The 26,650-nt window shown below is 34.8% G+C and overlaps 3 protein-coding genes and 1 pseudogene across 3 annotated transcripts; 2 read left to right on the top strand and 2 right to left on the bottom strand.

The window, feature by feature from the left end:
- Window positions 1-1,233: 1,233 nt before the first annotated feature.
- Window positions 1,234-2,902, bottom strand: LOC120186361 (AAA-ATPase At2g46620-like). The gene has a single exon (XM_039190315.1). The coding sequence runs from the start codon at window positions 2,700-2,702 to the stop codon at window positions 1,311-1,313; it is 1,392 nt and encodes a 463-aa protein (XP_039046246.1). The 5' UTR covers window positions 2,703-2,902; the 3' UTR covers window positions 1,234-1,310.
- A 7,401-nt stretch (window positions 2,903-10,303) lies between these two features.
- LOC120186322 lies at window positions 10,304-11,379 on the top strand (annotated as a pseudogene).
- A 6,942-nt stretch (window positions 11,380-18,321) lies between these two features.
- On the top strand, window positions 18,322-19,607 carry LOC120186227 (proteoglycan 4-like). The gene is made up of 2 exons (XM_039190217.1): window positions 18,322-18,542; window positions 18,576-19,607. Exons 1-2 carry the CDS (start codon window positions 18,365-18,367, stop codon window positions 19,376-19,378), a joined length of 981 nt encoding a protein of 326 aa, XP_039046148.1. The 5' UTR covers window positions 18,322-18,364; the 3' UTR covers window positions 19,379-19,607.
- Window positions 19,608-20,941: 1,334 nt separating this feature from the next.
- Window positions 20,942-25,407, bottom strand: LOC120186307 (calcium-transporting ATPase, endoplasmic reticulum-type-like). Its single transcript, XM_039190289.1, is given in 11 exon segments — window positions 20,942-21,450; window positions 21,453-21,675; window positions 21,778-22,006; window positions 22,081-22,190; window positions 22,419-22,802; window positions 22,896-23,174; window positions 23,268-23,389; window positions 23,472-24,305; window positions 24,308-24,693; window positions 24,695-25,018; window positions 25,393-25,407. Coding segments are annotated over 10 exon segments (3,144 nt in total). The 5' UTR covers window positions 24,937-25,018; window positions 25,393-25,407; the 3' UTR covers window positions 20,942-21,115.
- Between the last annotated feature and the right edge of the window lie 1,243 nt (window positions 25,408-26,650).

A 26,650-nucleotide genomic window follows, 5' to 3' on the forward strand; every position in this document is an offset into this window, starting at 1 on the left:
TATAAAACAAATCATTATTTTTATAAGTTAAAAGACTTTAAATATGTACGGACCAACTTATCACAGTGATTAAAAGAATCATTATTGTTTCTAGAGATCACAAATTCGAGAACTAGCAACTACAATAAGATAGGTGATTGAGCTTTCATTATCAAATAATTAAGAGTATTTATTTAAAATAGATATTAATTTGTAATCAACTTAACTTAATAAAAAACTTTAAATACAATTAACCCCTATTTATACCGGAAATTACTAGATTTTAGGCGGTGTATTACTCTTACGGTTGAACTTTTAATTGCTCTAATCCTATTATTAAACTTTGATTTGAGTGTAGATTTTGATGGATTCATCTAAACTTTCAAAACCCTTAAATGTTAAGTATCTAAAATTATATCGTCTTAATATTAAATGTCACATTAAATTTTTTTTATTTTGTCGTGCCATCACAATGACAAAAAGTTCCGTTCATGTTATTGTACAATTAAAATTTAACGATATAATGATATAATTAAAAATTAAAATTTAAATAATTAAAAGTTTAATATGTATATAATTTAGTCTTTTATATTGAAATCAATGGTCACGCTAGTAAATAGTACTGTACCAGATACCCGTATTATGAAGGTCAAACAAGGTGAAGTTGAGGATTTCTCTTTTTCAGACCCACAATGCACAACTCCAGACCAAATCTCTTGCACCCATTTCCCTACCGTTCTCACTCTCCAACTCCTCGTACGATACTAAACTAAAAAAAATGGATGCAAAATGCTTTGATTAGAATTGCGTACGTTATGTTGGAGTACAACACTCCAACCGGCCATTCAGACCATTAATTCCATGCTTTTGTTTTCTTGTTTCATGTGCTTCTTTCCCACCGTTGATTACTCATTCACACCGCTCTTATCATTACCCCAAGCTTCAACACAGTCCGTCGAAGGTTGAGTGCGAGTTTCTGTATACCATAAAATTCAAAAATTTTCCCATCAATTATTTATTTTATTATTAGTGTTTAATCTAAAATTTTATTTCTACTTTTTTCAAAAAAAAAAAATTCGATTAATTTTGTATTAATAATATATATGGGAACATTCTCAAAAGTAGGTTTTGATCGGCCACTGCTTCAACACCCTAATACTATTACAATGATTCGACATATATATAACTAAATCAAACATAAAACAATCATCAATCTAATACTATGATGAACAGTAACAACCTAAGTTGAAAATGTTTTCGAATTCTAATTTTGCTATTAAAAAAACGAAATCAAATAAAAGTAGAACAACAAAGCTGATGAGGATTCATCATTATTCACCCTCCTTTGGATCACTGCTTAGATCCAACGACTGAGATTTTCTACTGCTTTTCACCCTCAACAACCCATACAATTTCTTAAATTCCTTAACCGCAATTGCTCCTTCCTTGCCAAATACTCCGCTCGGTTCGCCACCTTCATCTAACGCTTTACTCGACCGTCCATCGCCCTCCGTTTGTAAAGCACTGATTACGGATTTCAAAGCCCGGCTCGGCGAATTCCTGTTCGCTATCATTAACTCGCCTATCTCGGCCGGGCTTAAACTCGACCCCTTTTGGAAAATCTCCTCTACCTGCGGGAATAGCTTGTGATCCTTGAGGCCCAGATAATTATTGGCCAGCGTTTTAAATGCCGTGAAATCGCATAAAGGAAAACGTATATGAACATCAATCCTTCCGGGTCGGAGAATTGCCGGGTCAACGTGATCTTTGCCGTTCATTGTGAACACCATGACTCTTTCTTCGCCGCAGCTGGATGTTAAAATCCCGTCCATGAAATTTAAAAGTCCCGTCAAACTCACCGCCGTTGGCTTTTCGGACAAGTACCGGTCAAGGTCCTCGATGACGATCACGGATTTGGCCGTGCTTTGCAACAAAAGAAGTTTAAGGACGGAGTCATCGGGAACTTTGGACAAATCGATGTCGTAAACATCGTAACTCAAGAAATTAGCCAAAGCTGCTATAAAACTTGATTTTCCGGTACCTGAAGGGCCGTAAAGAAGATAGCTCCGTTTCCAAACACGACCCAGTCTATGATAATACTGTTTTGCTTTGAGGAAAGACTCGAGATCGGATTTGACTTTGTTCTTAAGGTCGGATTCCATGACTATCGTTTCAAACGTTGAAGGATGCGTGAACAGAACGGATCTCCACCATCCCTTTTGATTGTCGACGACGTTCATGTAAAGCTTCAAATCTCGTTTCTGGTCTTCCAAATCATCGGAAACTGAGTGGATATGTTGAAGGTACGGCCGTAGAACTCTTTGTTTATCGGCTTTTCGAATCTTCAACACCAAATTGTTGTCTTCGTTAATCCAAAAAATCTTGGCACCCAGAAAATCGTCTTCGATGATTTGGTTGGGGTCGAGGCGGAGAACGATTTCATTTGGTTTTTTGCCGGTGAAGAGGTTAGTGAAATCGGAATCTTCAACGGAAGTGAGAGAATTAAGATAAACCCAAACTTTGTGATAGAGATGGTTCATTTGCATGCTTTCGCTGAATCTGGGGACTTTGAACAACTGGTAGACATGGAAGCAATCTTCGAGTAAACGCCATTTTTTCTTGACAATATAAATCAGTCCGGTCTTGATCAAAACAACCCGGAAAAGGAACATGACAATGAAAGTTATAAACAAGAGGAAAAATGGGTTATAAAGAATTGTCATGGTTTGTCAGAATCCAGATAGAAAGAGAGAAAAATTAACACTAAAGGAATAGACTTTTAAAGGCGACTTTTCTTGCAACTGGAAAGTAAAACATTTTTCCTGGGTAATGAAAAAAAATAGAGAATAAGGAAATATGAAGAATTGAGAGAAATTCTTGTTTGGGTGGAAGAACCGTGAAGGAATGGAATAAAAGATTAAAGATTAGGTAGATATAGTGTCTGTGTGACGGATGAATTAAATATAAAAAATTGGGCAAGAAGCGGCCACTAACCGGCAAGTTTGATGGGTCAAAATCCAAAACCGCAGCAATTGGAGAGAGACGGTGTTTAAGCGATAAAATATTTCTTTCCTATTTGAGGTTTTTTTTTATATTGTTGTCATATTTTCTATACATTTTTAATTTATTTTTAATTTATATAATATTTTAGAAGAATAGGTGTCTTTATTTTAATCTTGTTAGAGAATTTTAAAAATATATATTAATACTAAATAATTTTATGTTTTTGAATCTATTGAAAGATAATTTTTTTGATTTAAAACAAAGCAGCAGTGAGGATTAGCTGGAAATGCCTAGGTCCTTCATCAGCAAGTCGGTAACTTCCATGGGGGGCTCGGTAAGTACTATAGATCCAATGGGATGCCCTCTGCTGATTGAAGCCAGCTTGTCTGCGACGCCACGCTTAACCCGAACCATTCTTCTGATCCAATCCCGATCCCGTAGCTCCTTCAATGCATCCACCAGAGTATTACCGGTGAGAGCATCGAAAAGGTTATTATAAATATCAGCAACCTTTGTATTATCCGTTTCAATTACCACCAATTTGAACCCAAGTCTCCAAGCATGAACAAGGGCATGATGAGCTCCCAATAATTCAGCTATGAGAACCGAACACTTCCCTAAGCTTCGGGAAAATTCAACAATCCAATCACCATTATGGTTTCGAAGAACTCCACCTGCAGCAGCCGAGCCATCTCCCTGATTTACGGCACCGAGGAGGCAGTTCAGTGTCTACCTTGATCAAACTTCTCCTCATCTCGTTAGCACTCAGAATATCGGCTGCAAACTGGTTACAGCGAACCAGAAAAATATTTTCTTTCCACATAATCCGGGCCCAAAAGCACGCTGCATCTGTGCTTCCATAAAAACCAGCAGGCTACAGCAAAGTAAATTGGTCCTGCATTGTCAGGATTAATAAAACCTGAGCGATTCCTCAAGTTCTACTCCAACCAAGCATGAAACGGGAGTGCGAGGAAATCATCAATCATACCATCTCTAACCAATTTCGGCCAAACTGATTTTGCTAGTTTGCAACGACGTAAAACGTGATCAAGATCTTCAGCTCCTCCATTACAAATCTGGCAAACATTTAAATGTCTCCTCATTCACTCAACATTAGTGAGGAGGCGATCATGAACTACCGTCCAAAGAAACAATCTCACTCTTTGGGGTACTTCTAATTTCCATATCAAGCACAAGGGGGCGAACAGCAGCAATACTCTGGAGGATGTGATCGGTTAGAATATAAGAATTGACCAATTCCACGACCCAGAGGGAGTAACCATGGCGATGACAGGGGTTGGGGCTGGAGAGGTGTTACCTTTATGGGAGAATACCAGACGTTCCTCCTTAGCAAGCCAGTGATCATACCAAAAGTCCGTGATCTGCCCATCTCGAATATTCCACGAAATACACTCGTTGAAGTCATACCAAATAGACTTGAGACCCTTCCACAACCTAGACCCATTTGAAACGTTAAGGGTGATAGGCAAAGAACCCTCCCATTTGTACTTGTTACGCATAATTTTCACCCATAATTTTTCTGGTCTGGTCACCGATTGGAACCCAATCTTCATTAAATAAGCCTTATTCTGATAGAATAAATTAGAAATTCCCATACCTCCTTCCTTGGTCGACTTTCTCATTAAATCCAATTCACAAGGGAGATATGATTATTACCGCTACTTGTTCCCCAAATAAAACGACGAATTAATTTTTCTATCTCCTCGCATAAGCCTTTAGGAACCCAAGCAGACTGCATAACATACCCCGTAATAGCTCACAAAACAGCTTTCGCAAGCGTAATGCGTCCTGCAAGAGAAAGAGTCTTCGCCGCCCACCCTGATAATCTTTTATTCATTTGCTCAAGAAGATAAGAATAGGTAGCCTTGGTAACTCTGCTGTTCAGCAAGGGAACCCCAAGGTAACCCTGATATCTATTGAAAGATATTAATGATAAAAAAAGAGTTTTATTAATAAAGCTCATCGAAAAACTAGGGTAACAACCATCTAATGAACTCCTCATCAAGGTAACATTCTTGTGAGTGCCATACCAAAACTGGCTAATCCTCTCATCACAAAATTATCTTCAAGAACTCAGACTGTTCTCTTTCGCCTTTTAGATAATGATAAAATTGATATGAGTTTAATATAAGAACATGGTTTTATTTTTATTTTTCTAAATAAAAAAATACAGATTCATTACTTTTTGAATTTTTTGAATTTGAGTAGCTATGTTATTGTTGTTTATATGCGAGGTTATAATTACTGAAATTAATAAATAAGGATTAATATATTTTTCTTTTTCTTTTGATTAGATTTAACTTATTTATTAATTTAAAATTTCTCATTTTTCTCATTTAATTTAAAATGATTGATTTCTCAAACCTCTTGTATCTCTATTTATTCATTATATATTGGAAATAAAGTAAGCATATACATGCATATTTACAATATATAAAATACAACAATAATAGCAACTCTTAGACCACATCGACTTAGGGTTAAAGTGAGGGTAGGCACGAGGCTAATTGATAGTTATGCTTACAAAGGATCAAGAAAAAAGCATTGAAACTTCCCCGATTAAGCCATAGGGGACTACTTTCAATACAGAATTTCTGAAAGAATCCCAATTGGAAAACTATGATCAAAGTGGGTGAGTAAGGAGTAACAACCTGACTAGGCCTATAAATGAACTGAACGTTCAACGAACCGTTCATGAACCGTGCGGCAGGAAGTTCGTTTATATGCGTTTATTTATTAAATGAACGAACATGAACAAGATTTTATGTTCATTTAATTAAATGAACGAACATGAACATATGTCTCGTTCGTTCATTTACATTCGTGAACGTTCGGTTATGTTCGTTTATGTTCGTTCGGTTATGTTCGTTCATTTATGTTTAACCCAATCTTCTTAAATCAATTTTGGTGACCAATTTTTAAGTATCTTAAAAATATTAATTAATCTGATATTCTGATAATCAACTCCATAATTAACCCAATTTTATTTAGAGATTAAATCCAATATGTTAACTCATGAGGCACCTCGCACTTATAATCATTTTCCCCCTTTTTTCCCAAACTCTAGTGTTCATTGGAGAGTGAAGACGATCGGTGAAAGCTTCATAACAAGTTATATTATAGTGCAATCTAAAATTTTACAAGTATGTTTTCATCTTTCTCTGTTTTATTTAGCTTAATAGTTGATATGTAAAGTTACTGTATCTTCATATCTAAAACTCAAGAAAACATCATACTTATTTCCAGAAATAGATTGGGAAGATAAAGGTAACAATCGGAAGTATATGAGCATCAGTAAAGAGAAAAATATATAAAATTTGCCAAAAAAACAAAACAAAGGTTTCTATGCAATTTTTGAAAAAGAGTGTAATAGCGGAAGTAATGGATTTTTCAGGAAGAACCCATTAATAAGTAGAAAATACACTATGACAATGAATTTTTATTTTCATGGTTCTTGTGTGACCTTTAGTTGTGGAGTAGACTTTAGGTACGTTAAAATTTTGAATGGTGGTTTAGCAATAATATCAGTTAGATATGTAGCATCAGAGGGATTTTGGATTTATGTGTCTTGTAGTCTAATTTGTACCGTTCGAAATCTTCATGCTGTTAAATTTTCTACTCTGCCAATGGAAAGGATCATTATTAACAAATCTCACTAAAGTCTGACATTGATGTCACAAAACTTTTAGCCGGCGAATTTATTAGAATAACGTAGTGGAAAATGATTGTTCATATGTAATCATGGACCACTAAGATAAATGTTATAGCGTTAAATTAAAGTCGTGTGAATCATTTAATATCTTTAAAAGATCGATCGAAATATCTAATATCTTCAAACATTTTATCACTGCTAATCAGCTCTTACGCTATTTATCACTGTAGATTTGGTTGATTTGCATTGTCGACTATTTTTCATGAAAGAAAAATGGAAGGTAGGGTCTCCAACGTTTATGTTCATTTATTTATTAAATGAACGAACATGAACAAGTTGATGAGGCGGGGCTCGCATCTTATTAACTAGTTGATGAGGCAATAGCTTACCAAGGCGATGATTAGTAGCTGATCTGAGAGAATGATAAATGTATCTTAAATTCATTTTCTTTCTTTTTTTTATACCTTTTTTCTTCTTTTTAAAAAGTTTAAATTTTATTTTAATTTTATCTAGAGAAGATATAAAAAGAAGATTCTAAAAATAAAGAAAAATATTCATAATAAATCTAGAATTTATAATCTAAAAATTGTAAAGAAATTAAATTAAATAATTTAATCAGTCAACCAAATATGCTTACTCTTACTCTTTCTCTTTTTCATTTTATCTTTCGAGATTTCCAACCATCGAAGTAAATCATTATATTTCATAAGTCAATATGTATGACTTACAAAGTTGGTATTTGTTCTTGACCAAATAAATAAAAAATATATATCAAAGTTAAATAAAATAATATTTTATTTGCAATTATATATATATATATATTTGCGAATTATACCACATGACTGATTAAAATATTGATCAGAATATATATAGTCAGTGTTTGTAGTTGAATGGAATTTGAGATTTAATTTTTATACTTATAAAATTTAAATTTAAATATTTGTATTAAAAAATAACGTTATACATTAATATTTATCATTAATTTTATAGGTAAAATTTATGAATAGTTGTTAAATTATATTAAAATGATTATTTTAAACGGACAATCTAACAAAGTCGAAATAGAGACGAACCGTCTAAACATTGTTAACATAAAATTGAGTACAATATCATTAGTATATTAAAGAGATAATGTGACATGTTAAAATAATAAAAAAATAGGATTTAATCTCTTAAAATTTTATTTTATTATTAGTTTAAATTAAATTAATTTTTGTTAGATTAATTGAATAAAAAACAAAACAAGACAAACGTAAATAGATTAAATATTATTTTTGAATGTCACTAATTAGACCATATACTTGAGCAAAAGCTTGAACTGTAAACAAAATGGCAAGCGCTGTGCCGTTGAATTTCCACGGTTGAAGAGCAATGACTTTGAAACGTGGATGAGACAAGTGGCCAATTGAGTCTTTTAATTATTCCTTCTATATTTTCAAAGGCTTGTTACGTCGGCCATAATCAATTAATCATACTTTATATTTTTATTTCATCCTAATTTTAGATCAACTTCCCTATTACGCGGAATAAGAATAAGGGTAAATTATATTTAAGGTCATTTAATTATGGATCTAGTAACAATTATATCATCTTTTTCTAAAAGTTATAAACATGATACTTAATTAAAATATTATTACAATTAAGTTACTCAATCGTTCAAATTAAAATAAACACCTAATATAATTTGGTATAATAACATTTTGTACTCGCATCATGTAGATGTCGATGCTTGAACCAAAGACCTCTAGGGAAATCAATGTTTTTTTATAACTAAGGTTATCGTTAAATTGCTATTATATCATTTTTTTGAAGAACAAACAATTTAAGAGAATAATAAAGATTAAAATGATGTAATTTTTTAAATATTAAGGGTTCCATTTATTGAATCGTTTGAGATAAGAATCAAATCGATAAACTATATAAATTTTAAGGAACAAAGCTAGGGATGGCAAACGGGTACAATTTCATGGATTCCGCATCGCATCCGCTCTAATTGGAGCGGGGATGGGTATAATTTTAGCGGGTAGTGGGCGGGTGTGGATTTATAAAGTGGTACTCGTCGTGGGTGGTGGGCGGGTAATGGGTTTGAGATATTACCCGCCCCGCATCCGCCCGCCCAACTAAATATCTATTAAATTTTGGACCATTATGAATTTAGGTGTAATTTTAGAGACTAATTTATAAATTTTAATATTATATAATATATAACATATAATTTAACCAAATATTAAGGATATTTAGTCTTCAATCTGGTATTTAATTAGGGAAATATTCGGCTATTTGATTAAACTCATAATCTCACTAACCACGTCACTTTCCATGTTCTTTAGCCTATGTTGCCCATCCAAATACAAATTAGCCGTACTATAAGCATTAACATCAAAAGTAGTCGTTTCCATGTTCTTTAGCCCCTCAAAATCCATATTAGGCACACTATGAGCATTAACATCGAAAGCAACACAACAATCCAACTCTGCGACTACATGCTCCCTACAATCTGTCTCCATAACATTCGTAGAGTCACTCCTCTGACAAATTGAAGCATGCGCTGCTACCCATCACGAACTGTCTGGGAACCAACTCCAACATCCCATTAGTTTGCTGTCAGGCGCGTCTAGATGGGTATGTCGCCTGTGGGTGTGGGGATAGATTTGAAAATGTACCCACGTGGGCGGGTGTGGATTTGAAAATTTGTACCTATCATGGGTGGTGGGCGGATGGTGGATTAAAAAATATTAAGTAGGTATAGGGATGTGGGAGGAGATATCCACATTCAATTCGCCCGTTTGCCATCCCTAATCATTGCATCTAATATTTTACGAGGAAAAATGGTATTATTTTTAAGTGGAATGGGAAAATCATCATTCTAGTAGAAAAAAAGACAGCTTTAGAAAAGAGTAACTTTGATGATTAAAAATAAAAGTTTAAAGTAAGCAAATTATTTCTTTCTTTTAGTCCAAGAAAGCTTCAATTTCAAACTTCTGCCTTTATTGAAAATTTGGGATGAAATGTCAACCTCAATTTTCCTACTTTAATTTGGCTGTTTTTGGTTACTGTTTTGCCACATGCGGACAGCATTTTTATGCGTGAATACTATCTCTAACATACAATTAATTACTTATTCATTTATTTACATGAAATTTAAATAAATAAAATTTTAAAATTAATAATACTTTATATATATATATATATTTGATTTAAAATTTAAATTTGATTTTTAGGATGTTGAGTTTGAAAATTGTGAATAATCAAAAATCGCAAAATCAAATCGAACCGAAAATCACAGTTTTTATTCTATTTGGTTTCATTTTTTGTTTCCAAGTTTTTAAAAATCCGTAAAATGCAATTCGATTCATATTTTATTAAAAAATAACCAAATCATATCGAATACATCCCTATAAATAGGACAACGATTTTATTAATCAATTTATAAATTAGACGTCTCATTTTTCTGTATTTGATACATTAAAAATCAAGAATAAATTATATAATACAATTAAATTATGGGTAAACTTCAAAATAGTCCCCACACTTTTAGGGCGCTTGCATTTTGGTCACTCAACATTTAAAATTTACAACTCAGTAATCAAACTTTTAATTTATTTTCAATAAGATCACTGCCGTTACCTTTCATTAATTAGGGCTGACATGGCACTTAACCTCGTTAACTTTTCTGATGTGGCAATAACAGCTTTATCTTACTTATTTTTCTTCATTCTTTCTTCTTCCTCCTCTTCCTCCTCCATCCATTCTCTGGGTTCGATATTTTTGGTCAGTCACTCCTTTTCTTTCTCCCTCACTAACTTCACGTGTCGCCTCGTCCCCCACCCCGACCCTAACCCCTGCAATCATTCCCGACTCCTCAGCCACTATCGTTACCAATATTCTTACTCCGATGACACCATGACCAGCTGCTTCTTCTCTAAGGACACGACCACATTAAACACTAGTTGCAGTAAAGAAGCCAAGCTTGAGCAGCTCTCATTTGGGTGTGGGTTCTAGATCTCCGGTCCAATTATCTCTGGCACCAGATTCAATGTCGCTCATGGAGTGATGGGATTAGGTTGTGGCTTTATTTTCTTCGCTTCTCAACTTAGCCATTGTTTCAACGACAAGTTCTCGTATTGCCTCATGGACTACACCTTATCTCCACCTTCGACGAGTTATCTCATCATCGGTGATGAACAAAACATAGTTTCAAGTAACCCAAAATGAGCTTCACCCCATAACTCACCAACTCCTTGTCTCCCACATTTTACTACATTGAGATCAAAAGCGTGGAAATCAACAGGGCCAAACTGCGGATCGATTCTTCCGTTTGGTCCATCGACGAGCTGGGAAACAGCGACAACATCGTGGACTCGGGCACTTTAACATTTGTGCCAGGAGCAGCCTATGTTAAGATATTAGTAGTGATTAAACGAAGAGTGAAGCTACCGAGTCCGAGAGGGGCAACACCGGGTTTCGACTTGTGTTTCAATGTAAAAAGTGAACCAAGGTCGAAGCTGTCGAGGCTGAGTTTGGAACTTAATGGAGGGTCCATGTTAAAGCTACCGCTGAGGAATTATTTCATCGACACAGAGGAAGGGATCAAGTGCTTGGCGGTGCAGCCGGTTGGCAAAGAAATGGGGTTTTTGGTGATGCAGAATATTATGCAACAAGGGCTTTTGTTTGAGTTCGACAGGGACAAGTCTCTTCTAACTAAGAAGAAGAAGAAGAAGTGAAGGAATGAATGAGGAGGAGGAAAAAGAAGAAAAAGAATAAGAAAGAGTTGTTATTGCCACGTCATAAAAGTTAACGGGGTTAAGTTCCACGTCAGCCCTAACTAACGGAAGGTAACGACAGAGACCTTACTAAAAACGAACTAAAAGTTCAGTGAATGTATTGTAAGTATTAAAAGTTGGGTGACCAAAATGCAAGTACCCTAAAAGTTTGGGGACTATTTTTATGGTTTACCCTTAAATTATAAAATTTAAAAGGGTAAAATTGGATAAAATAAACTAAATCTATAACTTATTCAGAATGCAATAATTAATAACAAAATTTAATTTCATATATTCACTAAAAATGGAAAAAATAGAGTGTAGTGATATCACAGGGAGTAAATAAAACAATCCTACCTATATTCTATCTATTTATTCATGGAAGTCATTTTACATATAATTTATTTTATTTTAAAGTAATATGACGTAATTACAATTTTTTTTTTGTATAATTGAACTGTAAAAAGAACAAGGTTATTATACTTGTGTACGATAAATGTTTAGGTTTGTGGTTGGAGCTAGCTAGTCGGGGATTGACTAGACCGACATTAGATTTTTAATTAACATGACCTACAATAATTCTTTTTTATAGTAATCCGTTAATTTTATTAAAAAAATAAAATATTCAGAATTACAATGAAGATTTATAAGCATAAACATAAACTAAATTATAATTAAGACATTTTCCTATAACTATTGACACAAAATTAATCACCTCGATCACACAATGACCAAAAAAGAAAAGATTAAAAAAATTCTAACCAATGTTTGAACAAAATAAATATACAAATAAATTTGATTGCATCGACAACGAACACCAAAAGGGATGAAGTTATTGAAGACAAGCGACAAATCGCAAATCTTAGTCAAACGACGTGAAAAAACTTTCTACAAAAGCAAAATGTGTATCCAAATCAATCCGATGTTCCAAAGCAGAGAAGATCAACATGATAACAAATAAGCACCGTCTTGATCAGTTGTGGCGATTTCAAATCCAACCCCGAGAAAAAAGAGAAAAAATGGCAAAAAAATCATAAGTTACAAAAAAAAATGTGTCACAAATTCATAGATAAACATATCATAAAGGCAGAGAACATATCACAAAGACATAAATATTCTTATTAAAAAACTAAAAACAAAACAAAAGACAACTGACGGGCAGCAACTAGCATAAAAATCAGTGTCGTCGCCGGTTCAATAAAATTAAAGAATAAAAATTGGATTAATAAATAAAATTATCATAAGTGGTAAAGAATAAGAAGAAAAAGAGAGAGGAGGATGAAAAAAAGTGATTTCATGACCTACATTAATGATTTGCGTTAATTCAAACTCATTAAAATACAATAAAGTCAACTAAGTAGAAGATTAAAAGGAAAAATTATTGTCGGAACCGTCTTTCGGGTGAACCCGAAATTGAGCTTCGACTTTAGGGAAAATGATTTGGAGTCGTCATTGATCTTTTATTTTAAAATATATGGGTAGATTGGGTACCTTATTTCTTACATGATCTGCATCTTGCCAGTGATATGTCGGATTCGGGAGTCGGTTACAGTCAAGGAAGGGTTAGCACCCTTTAACTTCCCTTTCAGTACTATGTAATTTCCAGTTATCTTAGATTAAGAAAGTTGTAAATTTAAATTAAAAGGTAAAATATCGATCCCAATTACTTACAATTGATTGATTTAAAAACGTACTCTTAAAAAGTCAGGAAATGTTTTAGATTAAAAAAAGGTAATAAAAACTAACAAAATAGAAAACAGATGAAATAAAAAAGATAAAATAAAACGAATAAAATAAAGACAAAGAAAATAATAATAATAAAATAAAGATAACAAGTAAATAAAATAAACAAAATAAAAATAAAGAAACAAAAAGAAAAATAAATAAATAAAATAAAAAAACATAAAAAAATAAATAGAGTCAAGAAAAATAAATAAAATAAATAAAATACATGAAAATAATAGTGAAAATAATATATACATAGTAAATAAATAAATAAATGCAAGAGAAAAAAATTAGATATAAGATAAGTATACAAAAAAATAGATATAAGATAAACAAAATAATATATATATATATATACTAATATTAATAAAATAGATAAAGGGAAAGAATATATATATATATATATATGCAAAATAATAAAATACAATATCTAAAATAAATAAATAAAAAAATATGAATGAAATATATATATATATATATATAATAGTAATAACGATAATAAGACTAATATAAAAAAGGTGAAATATATATATGTAATAAAACTAATGAAAATAATAGTAATGAATAAAACCAAAAAAATATAATTAAACATGTATATATATATAGGGGATTAAATTAAAATAAAAACAAAATTACGGAGTAAATTTCAAAGAAAATTGAGGCTTAAAATAGATTTAGGGGGCGAAACGAGAGAATTAAAACAATGGAGGACCAAAATCGCGGTTTACCCTTTAACTAACAGAAACACGTGGATCCTTCCTCGGGTCGAGTTGACACGCGGGTCACCGCACGGGCTGGGTATAAAGCCCAACAATTTTTTTTAACCTTCTTTTCTCTTCTTCTCCACACGAAGCGCCCCTTTTTCAATTTGCTCCCAATTGTTCTTCATAATGAAGAACGAGGGCTTGGGTTTCCAGAATCCGGTGGTGGCGTCGCCTCGCCAGCAAAACATTTTTTTTTCGAGAGCTTTTTCCATCCATTGCTTAAAAATCGAGTGATTTTTGCAAATAAACCTCGGGGGTGAGTAGATCTAAGAATGAAAGTTCGAAAAACACCCCCCTTTGTCATCGGCCAAAATGGTATTTTGTGGTTTAAAGAAAAAAAAGCGAGTAACGACGCGTGCAAGTGAAGAAAAACATGAAAGGTAAAAGCTTTCACCTTGTATTGCTTCGAATCGTTTACAATAGCTTTGAGTATTCTTACTTTGATTTCTCTATGCGTGCTTTTTGTGTGTAATCTCTGTGTGTAAATCGTGTGAAATTCGTACCCCGTTGACTGAGATTACAAACTTATTTATAATACTAAACAAAGCTATTTTTAGTTCCGAAAAGTTTGAGTTCTAATCGAATTGTGACTCTTGTTTATTGCGAGTTGTTGGTGTTCCTTGCGTTGGATATTTCGGGGCTGATGGAGACGAGACGTATGGCCGTGAAACTCGGAGAGAAAGACGTGAGGCTTGGAGATGCGGCGTTGGTGAGAAGCTACTAGGGTTTGGGAAACCCTAGCTGATCTGGGTTAGGGGTGTCACGGGTCTTGGGCTTTTCTGAAAATGAGCCACTATTAGATCGTTTTATTTGATGTATTGGGCCTGTAAATAAAAAAAATATTTGTTAATAAAATAATAATACTACATATATATATATATATACATGTATATGTAGGCTTCGGTCAAAAGTGCGTCTACAACTATATTTAATATACGTAATAGTTAGTCTATTTAGGTAACGGTCCATTTTTCCCATAAGAAAATAGCAAACCAATTGAGGCCATAAATTTTAAGGATTAACTTGATGACTTTGTGTTCTCATATTATATAAGCCCGATTCATGAAATTGGATGTCATAATTCTATCTTTTTTAGTAACTTTTGTTTAAGTGAGGAAAAAGTAAGAATTTTGTTTTTAATAAGTATTTAATTGTAACCTATATAAAAAAGGTAAACAATATTTAATTATTTGATAAAGAGATTATTAATATAGATTTTACATTTTAAATTATTCGAATTTCATCCCATTCTTTATTGAGTTGCATTCCATAAAGAAATAAATTATTTTAAATCATTGTGTAAATAAATTCTCTCTAAATTCTATTTGTATTTACGATTGTAATGGGTCAAACTTTTACTTGGCAAATTAATAATTAAAAAAAAAACTAAGACTCGTTTAGTTTTTCTTTTCTTTTTCCTCATTTTAATAGGTCAACGTTTTACTTGATACCTTAACAATAAAGAAATACATGTTTAGTTTTTTTTAATATTTTTTGTTTTGTTTTTAAAAAATATTTTTGTTTTCAATAATACGTTCTACAACATATGTTTGATAAATAAAAATAAAAGTTTTTTTAAATAATCAAATAATATCTCTGTACCCATTTTTTGTAATAAAAAATAAAAGTTATTATTTTTTAAGGATTTAAACGAAAGTGAAAGATTTGATATTTAGAAAATATTGATTTCATTTTGCGTTATGTAGATTTGAATTATGCTTAATTTGTTAAATTAAGATAACACTAGTTTTCAACTTATTTCAATTATTAAAACATTTTCTTAGAGAAAACAATAAAATCATTTTTATTTTCTTATAAAATTTCATTTCCATTTTTTAAAAGATCGTTTTTATAAACTTCAATTAAACAACATTTTTTCATAGTTTTTCCTCTCTCTCTTTTTGGAAAAACAAAAATCACTCATGTTTTTTTAACCAACATACCTTTTTTTAAAACAAAATATTTTTAACCTGAATTAGCACTCAATTGATTGATAACGTCAATTAAGTCGAGAGTTTAGATATATATATATATATATTGACCAAATAAGATGAGACGTAAAAGGAGATGAACATCGTTTTGTAATGTGGCAATATCTTGAAGTTTTACCCAAACAAAAGCCGAATTAGAGTAAATATTACAAATGTCGAATACGAACCAACTAATTGGAGCATAGATTATTTTAATTAGTGTCGCGTGCTTGCCTAAATAGGCCGTTTCTTGACCTGCCACTGCCTACTTTAGTTCATCCTCCATCCATTTGGCCCTTTCAGATTTGAATTATGGAAAACGGCCTAGTGCTTCCGAGATTTTACTGATCGGTTAGGCGTAGGGTTGGGCATGGGTCGGGTTGGGTCAGTTTTTTAGTCCATCCGACCTGACTCGAGAACAAGGAGTCCTCCACCCGAGACCCGACTCGATCCGACCAAAATAAGTTTTCACCCGAAACGATATATAAATTTAAAAATCCGACCGACCAGACCGAAATAATAAAAAATATTTTTATTCAATAAAAATAATGACTTAATTGAAAAAAATAATATATAGAGGGGTATTATTGTAATTATTACTAAATATATAAGGTAAAATTATATATTTTTCGAGTCGGGTCGGGTATTTTCACCCTAAACCCCAACCCGACCCGACCCAAACATCATCTTAAAAAAAACGACCCGAACCCAATTTTTTATAAAAAAAATCAACCCGATCGGATTCAAATCTCATGTCCATTCCTAGTTAGGCGGCCCTAATAGCTTCAAACGATATGTACGGTTTAAACCCTCGGTTATCAATAAGAGTCGAATGTAAAATTATGTTTTAAAAGATAAATTTTTAAAAAAGTAAAAATAAATTATTATTAAAAACGTAAAAAATATTTAAATGTATAATATTTAACAATTTTAAGGAGCAACCGTTCCTCGTATGGATTCGTCCCTATTATTAATTGTAATAATAAATTGCTGGTTAGATTGATGCTATGGACACAAATACAGCGGAATTTGTACAACGTGGAAAGCATATCGGCTGCTTTCATAGCCATCAGTCGGGATGAACACGAGAGGAATATAAAAAGAGTACTATTGTACACGCACACGACGTACCCCTACATCTTTATATAATTCAGATCGTACTACTTTCCTTGCTGAAAAGGTAAATTATTGGAGCCAAACAAAAGCAAAACAGAGTTATACCGGTTCATTCTTATTTAAATCCAATAACTTTTATATATATAATAAATTTAAATATAATTTAATTTTATTCTACTCGATAACACTATGAATTTTGACATCATAATAGCAATGCTATGCTACTAGTCCACCATTACTATTTTTTTCTCTAACACATCATGGATTAATTATGTACTGATTACAGATACCAATTTTCTTATTTCAAACTTTTTCATGTGAAATTACTGGTTAACTCTAATAAATTAACTATTAATCTTTGAGGGGTAATTAATAAAAAGAAAACGAGATCAATATTCTAGGGTCCCACCTGTTAATTCGGTTCTTCTCTTTTGTGACAAAAGGGAACAAAGTTAAGATCGTGATGTTTCGAAAGTAAATGTTTTTATGAGCTAAACTCAAACCACTTCATAGAGTAATATTCTTCACTTGTTTATATAAAAATATAGGATTAAAGATGTATGGGTTATCGAACTTGGAGTTTGTGAATGGAGCAAATTAGGTTGAGAGGGTCATCCTTACCTCTACAGTATTCAATCTGGATTAGTCGATCAATAGTCAGATATCAGTGATTAATTAAAAAAAAATGTATGTACTATGAAGTTTTTGAATCAAAAAAATAATAATTTTTTCAAAAGAAAGGTAAACCAGTCGTAGCAGATAGCATCAAAATCAGCAGGCAAATTAAGAAAGAAGAAACAGACAGCAACGGCATCAAGTTTCTCTCGTAAGAATCTATATCACCGTTTGCTTTATGAAATTTAAGGGAATACGTGAATCGTTGAACAAGTTTTTGTACGAAGCCGTCATAAGAACAAGTTCCACGAAAAAGGAACGGTGGTTTGGAGAAAGTGGTGCGCTGTCGGTTTTACTTCGAAATTTGCACAATAAATTAAGAAAGATTTCCATTTCTGTAAAGAACGACTTCAGTCGGCCGAGGATTCAAAAACGAAAAGAAATGCTTCTTTTGTTCTGGGCTGTGGCTAAATGTTCATTGAAACGACTGTACAAAAATCCTTATTGCACGTTGACAAACATGCGGATTCTGAACCTTGTATACAGACCTGGGTGGAAAAAGGAAGAGTTAATCTTGTATATTACACCATTCGATTCCTATCGTAAGGCGTTTACTTTTGAGCTGTTAATGTGCAGCATCAGTTTATTTTCTTTCTACTATATAAACTATGTCATGGTTAGACATTAATTCCATCGTTTCTTGCGCATTTAGTTTTCAGCTTTTGATCTTCAAATTGTTTGGAACCACTCCGCGATATGTCGAACCAACCGGCACCAACTCGGCCCTGGTTTCGATTAGTATCCATTACAAGGCCAGCACCAACCTCAACTCCTGAACCAGCTCCAGCTCTGCCTCGATCAGACACTATTCGACTTGCATTCAGGCCACCAACTCGAGCTCAACCAAATGCCGCTGCTCCACCACCACCTGCAGGTAGTGTTTCTTCGGTTCCTCCATCACCTACAGATAAAAAACCTACGGTTCCGGTCAATGCAGATACTTCTTCGGTCCCCAATTCCCCCGTGAAGACCGTGCCAACTACTACTCCCGCGAAAACAGCAGCAACTTCGTCCTTGCCATCTTCTCCAGCAGCGAAGCCAGTGGTTACTAATAACACGGAGAAAGTTTCACCTGCCAAGAGAGCTCCAACTGCAACATCAGTGGCAAGTTTCCCTACCCAAAAGCCTGCCTCCTATGTGACCACCACGACCCGTATGCCTAGCCCTAAATCATCAATGACCAAACCGCCAACCGGTAGTCCACCTTCTCCTTTTACTATCCCACCTTTCCAGTTGAAAGCTCAAGCTGAGATTGATCCCAAGAAGATTCATGCTGAGACAGAGCAAAAGACGACCGAGAAGCCCAAGGGATGGCTATTTGGTGGCACTCGCAAAGCAGCATCCAAGGAAAGTGAGGCAAAGGGCAAGAAGTATTCTTCTGATTCCGAGGATGCAGGAATGAGGATCTTAACAATTACTGGTGATAATAAAGGCGCTTTCATGGAGATAAACCAATCATCCCACCATAAAAATGGGTCTCAGGGAACTCCTTTTCGTCTCGAAAACAGCAACAGCATCGAGGCAGGTGATCGGAAGATGAAGGCCAAGAGCAACTCATCCAAGACAATGCCTATGAACGCATTCATTAACAGCAATGTTCAAGGCATTAATAACTCAATCATGTACAATTCTTCATGCGTTTGTCATGACCCTGGTGTCCACCTTACTCTCTACACAAAACCAACTGTTGGAGGATTCCATGTCGAGTAAAGTAGCAATGGCTACAACAGCTACGGAGAAAGCAAAACATTAAATTTAAAGGTTTTAAAGTCATTTTGGTTTGAATAAATTTAGGCTATTACTACTTTCGAGTTGTTGCCTGTAGGGCAGATGGGTTCGGATTCTTCGGTACCACTTTTTCGTGGCGTCTAATTGAAGAGGATCCAAGCCCATCCCCTTTAGAGTTTAAAATTATGAGCTAGACTAAAGAATGTAATAAAAATGGCGGATAAAACCCTTGTGTTTGCATTTCACCAACTGTTTTTTATAACACCAATTTTATTTTTAATTTTGCCTTGCATATTTTAGTTTTACCTTTATGACACTCCTAAAATTATATTTAGACTAAGCTGAGTGGCCACCCAATCTAATTTAGAAATATTCAGCGGATAAATAATCAATATATAAAATTATAAAAAAAAGCACGAATCAAGTGGTCTCCGTATTAAATGAATTGTTGTTATTATTTGAGAACTCGGGTTCGAGCACCATAGATGTCAGAGGTGTGAGCGTTCAATGTCAAAATGTTAATAGTTAACTTTAAACAAATATTGTCCTGTACTTATCCATATTAATAAAAATAAAAAAATTATAAGAAACTAACATTTCTATGAGAATTTTACATTACCTAAGAAATTTTTGGCAATGACATTATTCATATATTCTCACATATGAATTTTAAGGTACTAGCCCAGGCAAATGCGATTCCTCCTATAATAAAATGTCCTAGTTCACCTTCCCTCAAACTGCAAGAAAAAGCTCTACGTGCTCTAGAAAGGATTTTCCGGCTGCCTGAGATCAAGCAGAAGTATGGTCCATCTGCTCAGATGCCTTTAGTAGATTTAACACAGCGAGGCAACAGTAGTATGAAGTCTCTTTCAGCTAGAATACTTGCTCACTTGAATGTTCTTCATGACCAGTCTTCTTATTTCTAAACATTACAATTCAATGGCTTTTTACTTTCTCAAATCAGATCCGAGGAGAAAGGACCGACCACATTATTCGCCTTGATGTTTTGTTTTGTAAGCACGTAACACCAGTGCGCATGCTCAAGGCCCGTTAACGAATTCACCTTGAAAGCTAAACAAGAACTACGAACCCACTCCATCGTCAGTGGGCGGATGTATCAGTGTAGCTGTTGCTTGTCATTGCTCGAGTAGCACTGTTGCAGCACCATGATTGATGATACACATCAAATTTAAGCTTTTGCTGTTAAGGAACGGCTGCACGGAAGAAATTTTATGGGGTTGCCGACATTTAAAAGCACACCATTAGTGATATAGCTTGGAATTGAATTCTTTCCTTTTAAGCTCTGTGGTTCTTTTTTTCCATTCTTTCACAGTCAAGTAAATACTTTATCTATAGCTTCTGTGATTCTCCTGTATTAAATAATCAAGAAAATGCAGAACGAGATGGTTTCGTATCTGTCAGCTCAAATCTAAATATCGAATCTCAATAGCATTAACTATGTTAATATACAAATTATCAGATCTACTGTCGGACAAAATATCGAGTCCAACTTCTTAAAAAATGAAGATACATTCAGGGGAATTGACAAAATGCATATTTTCGTTAAGTTTTTATAAATGAACTCTGTTTCTTTTAGATTATAACAAAGGAATCGTCAACAACAACAAAAAGGAGAACTAAGAATATAAATTAAGGTACTCCTAGTAACTTTTTTTTTATCTGTCACGAGACAAATGTAAGACCTGGTGCTGCTTTTTTTTATGCTGTCTTCTCTTTCATTCTGTATCGTCGACTCCTTCCGAAAAATTTAAGGATCTCATCAATAAGTATGACCGGTAGTGAGACCAGAATTACCAAGAACCATTCATTCAGGCTCAAGGGAACGACAGCAAACATATTTGCCAGGAATGGAACGTAGAGTATAAGGCAATGGAGTCCAAATGAGACTGACATGGCAACCAAAAGCCAAGGGTTCCTCCAAGGTGGCAACGTTAGCAGGCTGCTGTCTTCGGAAAGCGCATTCAATGAATTGAACATTTCGATCGCTACTAATACAGATAGTGACAGAGTCATTGCCTTCACTTTGCCATGGTGAAGTAGTCGCACGGGTTCGAGAAAGTGATGAGGTGACCATCACTGATCATATATGGCGCCACCGAGAAATTTGACCATGTCGGGCACTCTCCCCAGTTTTGAAGCCGAGACAGTTCAACTAGTGTGTGACCATCACTCACAAGGTTGATACCCATAAAAGAAGCCTGAGTGTACCACAAGATGAAGATGCCAACAGTTGCTATGCCCACATAAGAACCTATTATCTGCAAAACATAAATGTCGAATCTTTCAGTTTTAAAATCCCTGAACCATGCCTTACCTTATAAATTAGTAGGCAGAAACTATCGGTGTAGATCAATACTAACCAAGTAACGAAACAGGACCCAGGAGTTAATGAGAGCATCATCACTTTTACGGGGCGGTTTCTGCATTATGCCAACGTCTGGAGGATTAAATCCAAGAGCTGTCGCAGGCAAACCATCGGTAACCAAATTCACCCATAAAAGTTGAACAGGTATCATACACTCTGGTAATCCCAGAGCAGCAGTCAAGAATATGGAGATTACTTCTCCAACATTGGATGATATCATGTATCTGTGGATTTAGGAATAGAATAAATAAGGCATATCTTAATTGCTCAGCAAAGTAGTAAAAGCAATTAAACATACCTTATGAAAGCTTTCATGTTATTATAAATTGAACGACCCTCTGCAACGGCTGAAACGATGGTGCTGAAGTTGTCATCTGCCAAAACCATATCAGAAGCTTCTTTTGCTACCTGGAAAATTAAACAATGAGCATGCATGTCAGAGTCCAAAAGGTTTTACATAGAACTGAAATCTTATTATCCTTCTCATTTTCCTTTTGAAGTAGAAAAGATTTATTTAAGGATCATTAGTAGGGATGAACATGAATACGTTTGCCTAAACCGTAGAGTTTGCTCTAGGCAAAAGTCATATGCAGGCTACAAGATTTTCAGGCAAAAGAACAAAGGTGATATACTTACCTCAGTTCCGGTTATGCCCATAGCAATTCCGATATCAGCCAGTTTGAGGGCAGGAGCATCATTCACACCATCTCCGGTCATAGCAACAATTTCTCCCATCTCTTTTAGCATCCTAACAATTTCTTGCTTATGCCTAGGCTCCGCACGAGAGAAGACCTTCCCCCCTGGCTTTGACAAGGTCTCGATTTGTTGTGAAGGGGAAAGAGCCATGAATTCTTTACCAGTAAAACTTTTTTCTCTAATATCCTCTCCGTCAGATAACAACTTAATTTCACGACAAATAGCCTCAGCTGTGGATTTATTATCTCCTGTTATCACCATAACTCTAATTCCTGCTGCTTTGCAGTCTTCAATTGCTTTGTGAACTTCATCTCGAGGAGGGTCCTATACGGATACCGAAAATTACATCTCTGAAAATATTTAACTTGACAATCTATTAACCGATATAAACAAAAAAGTGGTTCATATATACTTTACCCTGAGACCAACAACCCCTACAAAAACCAAGTCACTTTCAATGGAAGAATAGCAAGATGGATCAAGCAACTTCTTATGAGAAGGATGACTCTCAGAGCAGTAGTCTGAAAATTCTCCAAGTTCATCCTTATATGCTAATCCCAAGCATCGCAATCCCTTCGAACTCATCTCGGAATTTCTAGAAAGCAATAGTTGCCTACAAGATTCATCCATTGGAACAGGAGATCCATCTGCAAGTTGCACATGTGTACTACGTTCCAGTAAACTCTCAACAGCACCCTGCAGATCATGTACATTGATTTAAAGATCAAAGAAGCAATGGCATAATGACTCATTTGTAATAAAAATAACAGAAAAAAGATTGATAGGCACCTTGACAAGCAGTCGGATGTGCCCAGTAGGCTCTCTGACAATAATGCTCATAGACTTTCGAACACGATCGAACTCCAACGTTGCAAGCCTTTTTGATCTTTTGGTCCACCACTCACAGCAGCCTAAGGTTTGCAAAATATCATAAATCAAAGAAGTGCAACATAATGCATGAATATACTAAAACTAGAAAGATTTCCAGCTCACCTAGTTTAACCGTGCTTCGGTCAATCAAATAGTTCGCAACAAGTTGTGAATCACGGATTTTGTTCCGCATCTTGGCATCTGGAACTCCCATCTTTTCAACCAAAACCTTCAAAGCCGCTTCTGTAGGCAATCCTGTAGCTCGGTAGAGACGACCATCGCAGAAAATCCCAGCATCATTGCAAACTGCACATATTTCTGCCATGACTTGTAAGTTAGCATCCATATTGTAACAAGTCCAATCAACAATTCCACCATCCTTAGGATCATAGGTTGTTCCTTCAACATGGAAGATTCGAGAAGTAGTGGTTTTCCCACCCAGGGTGAAGAATTCTGCGACGGACATTTGATTCGTGGTAAGAGTCCCGGTTTTATCTGAACAAATCACGGTGGTGCATCCCAAGGTTTCAACACTAGGAAGCTTCCGTACAATCGCATTCTTCTGAGCCATCTTTCTTGTTCCAAGAGCTAAAGATGTGGAGATCACAGCAGGGAGGCCTTCTGGAATTGCAGCTACAGCAAGGGCAACAGCTATTTTGAAATAGTACGTACATTTCTCGAACGAGAAGCGGAGATTCACAGGCCATCCATCCACCATATCCCAAGCGAGGAAGTTTTTGTAATTGATAAGCCACACAAGAAGACAAACAAGTCCAATTGCAGTTGTAAGTCTGCTCCCAAATTCATCCAACTTCTTTTTCAAAGGTGTGTCGCTCTCTTCCAAAGAGGCCTCGTGTATTTGCTTCTGTATTTTCCCAATCTCAGTGTTCATTCCGGTGGAAACAACGATACAAACACAGTTACCATTCACCACAGTAGTGCCTGCGAAAACCATATTTCTTTCTCCTGCAGCTCGCATTCCTCTGGGAATATAGGAGCAGTACCTTTCAAAACAGGCATTGCCTCTCCGGTTAGTGCACTCTGCTCCAATCTCAAAGTTGTCGTTTTCAAAGCTGCTATTCTCATATCAGCAGGAACCCTGTCGCCAACCTGCAATTCAACTATGTCACCAGGCACAAGCTCCCGGGCCGGCAGGTCTGGCACAAGGTACCCGTTTCTTAAAACCTTCCCGGATTCACATTGCATCTCCTTAAGGGCCTCAAGCGCCTTCTCGGCGTTGGTCTCTTGCCATACTCCAACAATGGCATTGAGGACTAAAATCAAAACTATAACAAATGGCTCCACATAGGCCTCAAAACCAGACTCCTCGGATTCACTCCCATGCATATGCTAGAATGAAAGATATAAAAGCTGCAACTAGAAGGATCTTTACGAGCATGTCGTCAAATTGTTCCAGCACGAGCCGCCATAAGGGCTTCCCTTTCTCTTTCGCAAGCTCATTCCAACCATACTTGTCACGCTGCTTTTCCACCTCGTAACTACTCAAACCCTTGTCTAGTTTAACATTGTACTCTTTCAGACACTGTTCAACAGACCACGACCAAGCAGGGAAAGATCTTTCCTCCATTGAATTCTCGACGTTGGTTATTTCCCCCAAGTAAAAGAGCTACTTTAATTTTTGCTTAAAACCGTGTAATTTTCCTGCAAAACTGATCAAAAACTACAATCAAGTGATAAGAAAGAGAGAAAAGAATCCGAAATTTTCCACCACTAGCATCATAATTGAACAGTGAAAAGAGCTAAGAAAAGAATAATAACGGTTAAAACAAAGGTACAAAACAGAACAAAAGCAGAATCCATGAAATTATGTCGAATTACCGCATGAACCAACTAGTCACTAGAACAATTACTCCAAACTGAATTGCAACAAAGACCCATCAACCCAGAAGAAGGAAAGATATGGGGAAAACTGCTTATAGTGGCAGATAACTGCTAGTCTGCTAGCAAGACTTTAAAAACTGTAACTTTAGTTAATCATATGACCCCAAAAAAATGAAAACTTCACCTCAAAAACAAAACATACCTCAAATGACTGAAATGTTGTTACAGGAAACTTCAGTGTGCCTGACAACTTAAAAGAAGAAAAATGCAATAAATAAAAGAATAAAACTTTGAATATTAATCAGACCAAGACAAAAACATGGCTTGGGGACAAAGCAAAGTTGAAAAAATTCTGTGCATCTCTTTATATATATATATATATATATATATGCAAGAACTCGTCACATAAGAAAAGAGAGGGAAGAAAAAGGAAATTGTTCTTGGTCAGTCTCAACCGATCCTTTGAACTTTTGTGGTTCTAATTGTTATGGGAACGTGACTCGCTCCATGTTTGGGATTCCTTTATTTTGTCAGTTACTCTTATAGGAAGTTCAAAGCTCAAATTTTATTGGCCTAATCATATTTTAAGCCTTCAATTTCCTTTTGAGAAAATTCATTTAATTCTTTTTTTTTTGACAAATTTAATTTTCAAATTTAAAATTTTTATTAAATTATATTAGTTGACGGAAAGAGTAAAACAACAAATATACAGAGAAAAAAGTCCGCCGAGAATATAATATAAAGAACAAAAGTGGGGGTCGGTAAGGTTGGTTTTTTGAATTGGGAAATGGGAAGCAACATTCCAGGAAGCTTCCTACCTTCAGCCTCCAGAATCCATTGGTAAGCACACCATGATTACTGTGGTCAATGGGATTTAATTTAATCTCACAATCATCAAATCCCAACGTCACCTAATAAATGGGGCCTTTTCCTTTTCCTTTTCCTTTTCCTTTTCCATCATTCTTCTTCTGTTAACTCAAGAGTTCAGTTTCATTTATAATAAATTCACACTTCTGTTATGGTTCAAGGAGTGCCAACAGCTGCTAGCGTGATACAGATATTGTCTCTGTCTCACCTCATGTCTACATTAAGTTTCCCTAAGATCCCAACACATTATATTGTACCTCAAAGAACAGACACTTGCTTTATCAAAAGAATGGATAAAGAAAATGCCAGTGCATGGTTTCTCTTCATCACACTCACCACGCATGTTCTTGTGTTTATTTTGATGTCAACTGCCCAAACTTCGAATGAATTTTCCTTTTTCTCCATTAATATCTAAAAGTAATAATTTGATCATTGTTATTATTGATTTATCATCCTTAACAATTGTTACTATGATAACAGACTAATGTTGATGCGACGTATTAAACCGATTGGCCTAACACACTTTGACTATGCATGCTAATAATTTTGACTGGCATTTGACTTTCCTTCTCAAAGAGGACCCCCAATCCCTA

The sequence above is a fragment of the Hibiscus syriacus genome, unplaced genomic scaffold (assembly GCF_006381635.1).
Source record: "Hibiscus syriacus cultivar Baekdansim isolate YM2019G1 unplaced genomic scaffold, ASM638163v2 tig00113337_pilon, whole genome shotgun sequence".
Lineage (NCBI taxonomy): Eukaryota > Viridiplantae > Streptophyta > Magnoliopsida > Malvales > Malvaceae > Hibiscus > Hibiscus syriacus.

Coding starts and splice junctions, on each gene's coding strand:
- LOC120186361 (XM_039190315.1), bottom strand. CDS start 2,702: ATGACAATTCTTTATAACCCATTTTTCCTCTTGTTTATAACTTTCATT.
- LOC120186227 (XM_039190217.1), top strand. CDS start 18,365: ATGTCGAACCAACCGGCACCAACTCGGCCCTGGTTTCGATTAGTATCC. Junction 18,543..18,575: donor TGCTCCACCACCACCTGCAG/GTAGTGTTTCTT, acceptor CATCACCTACAG/ATAAAAAACCTACGGTTCCG.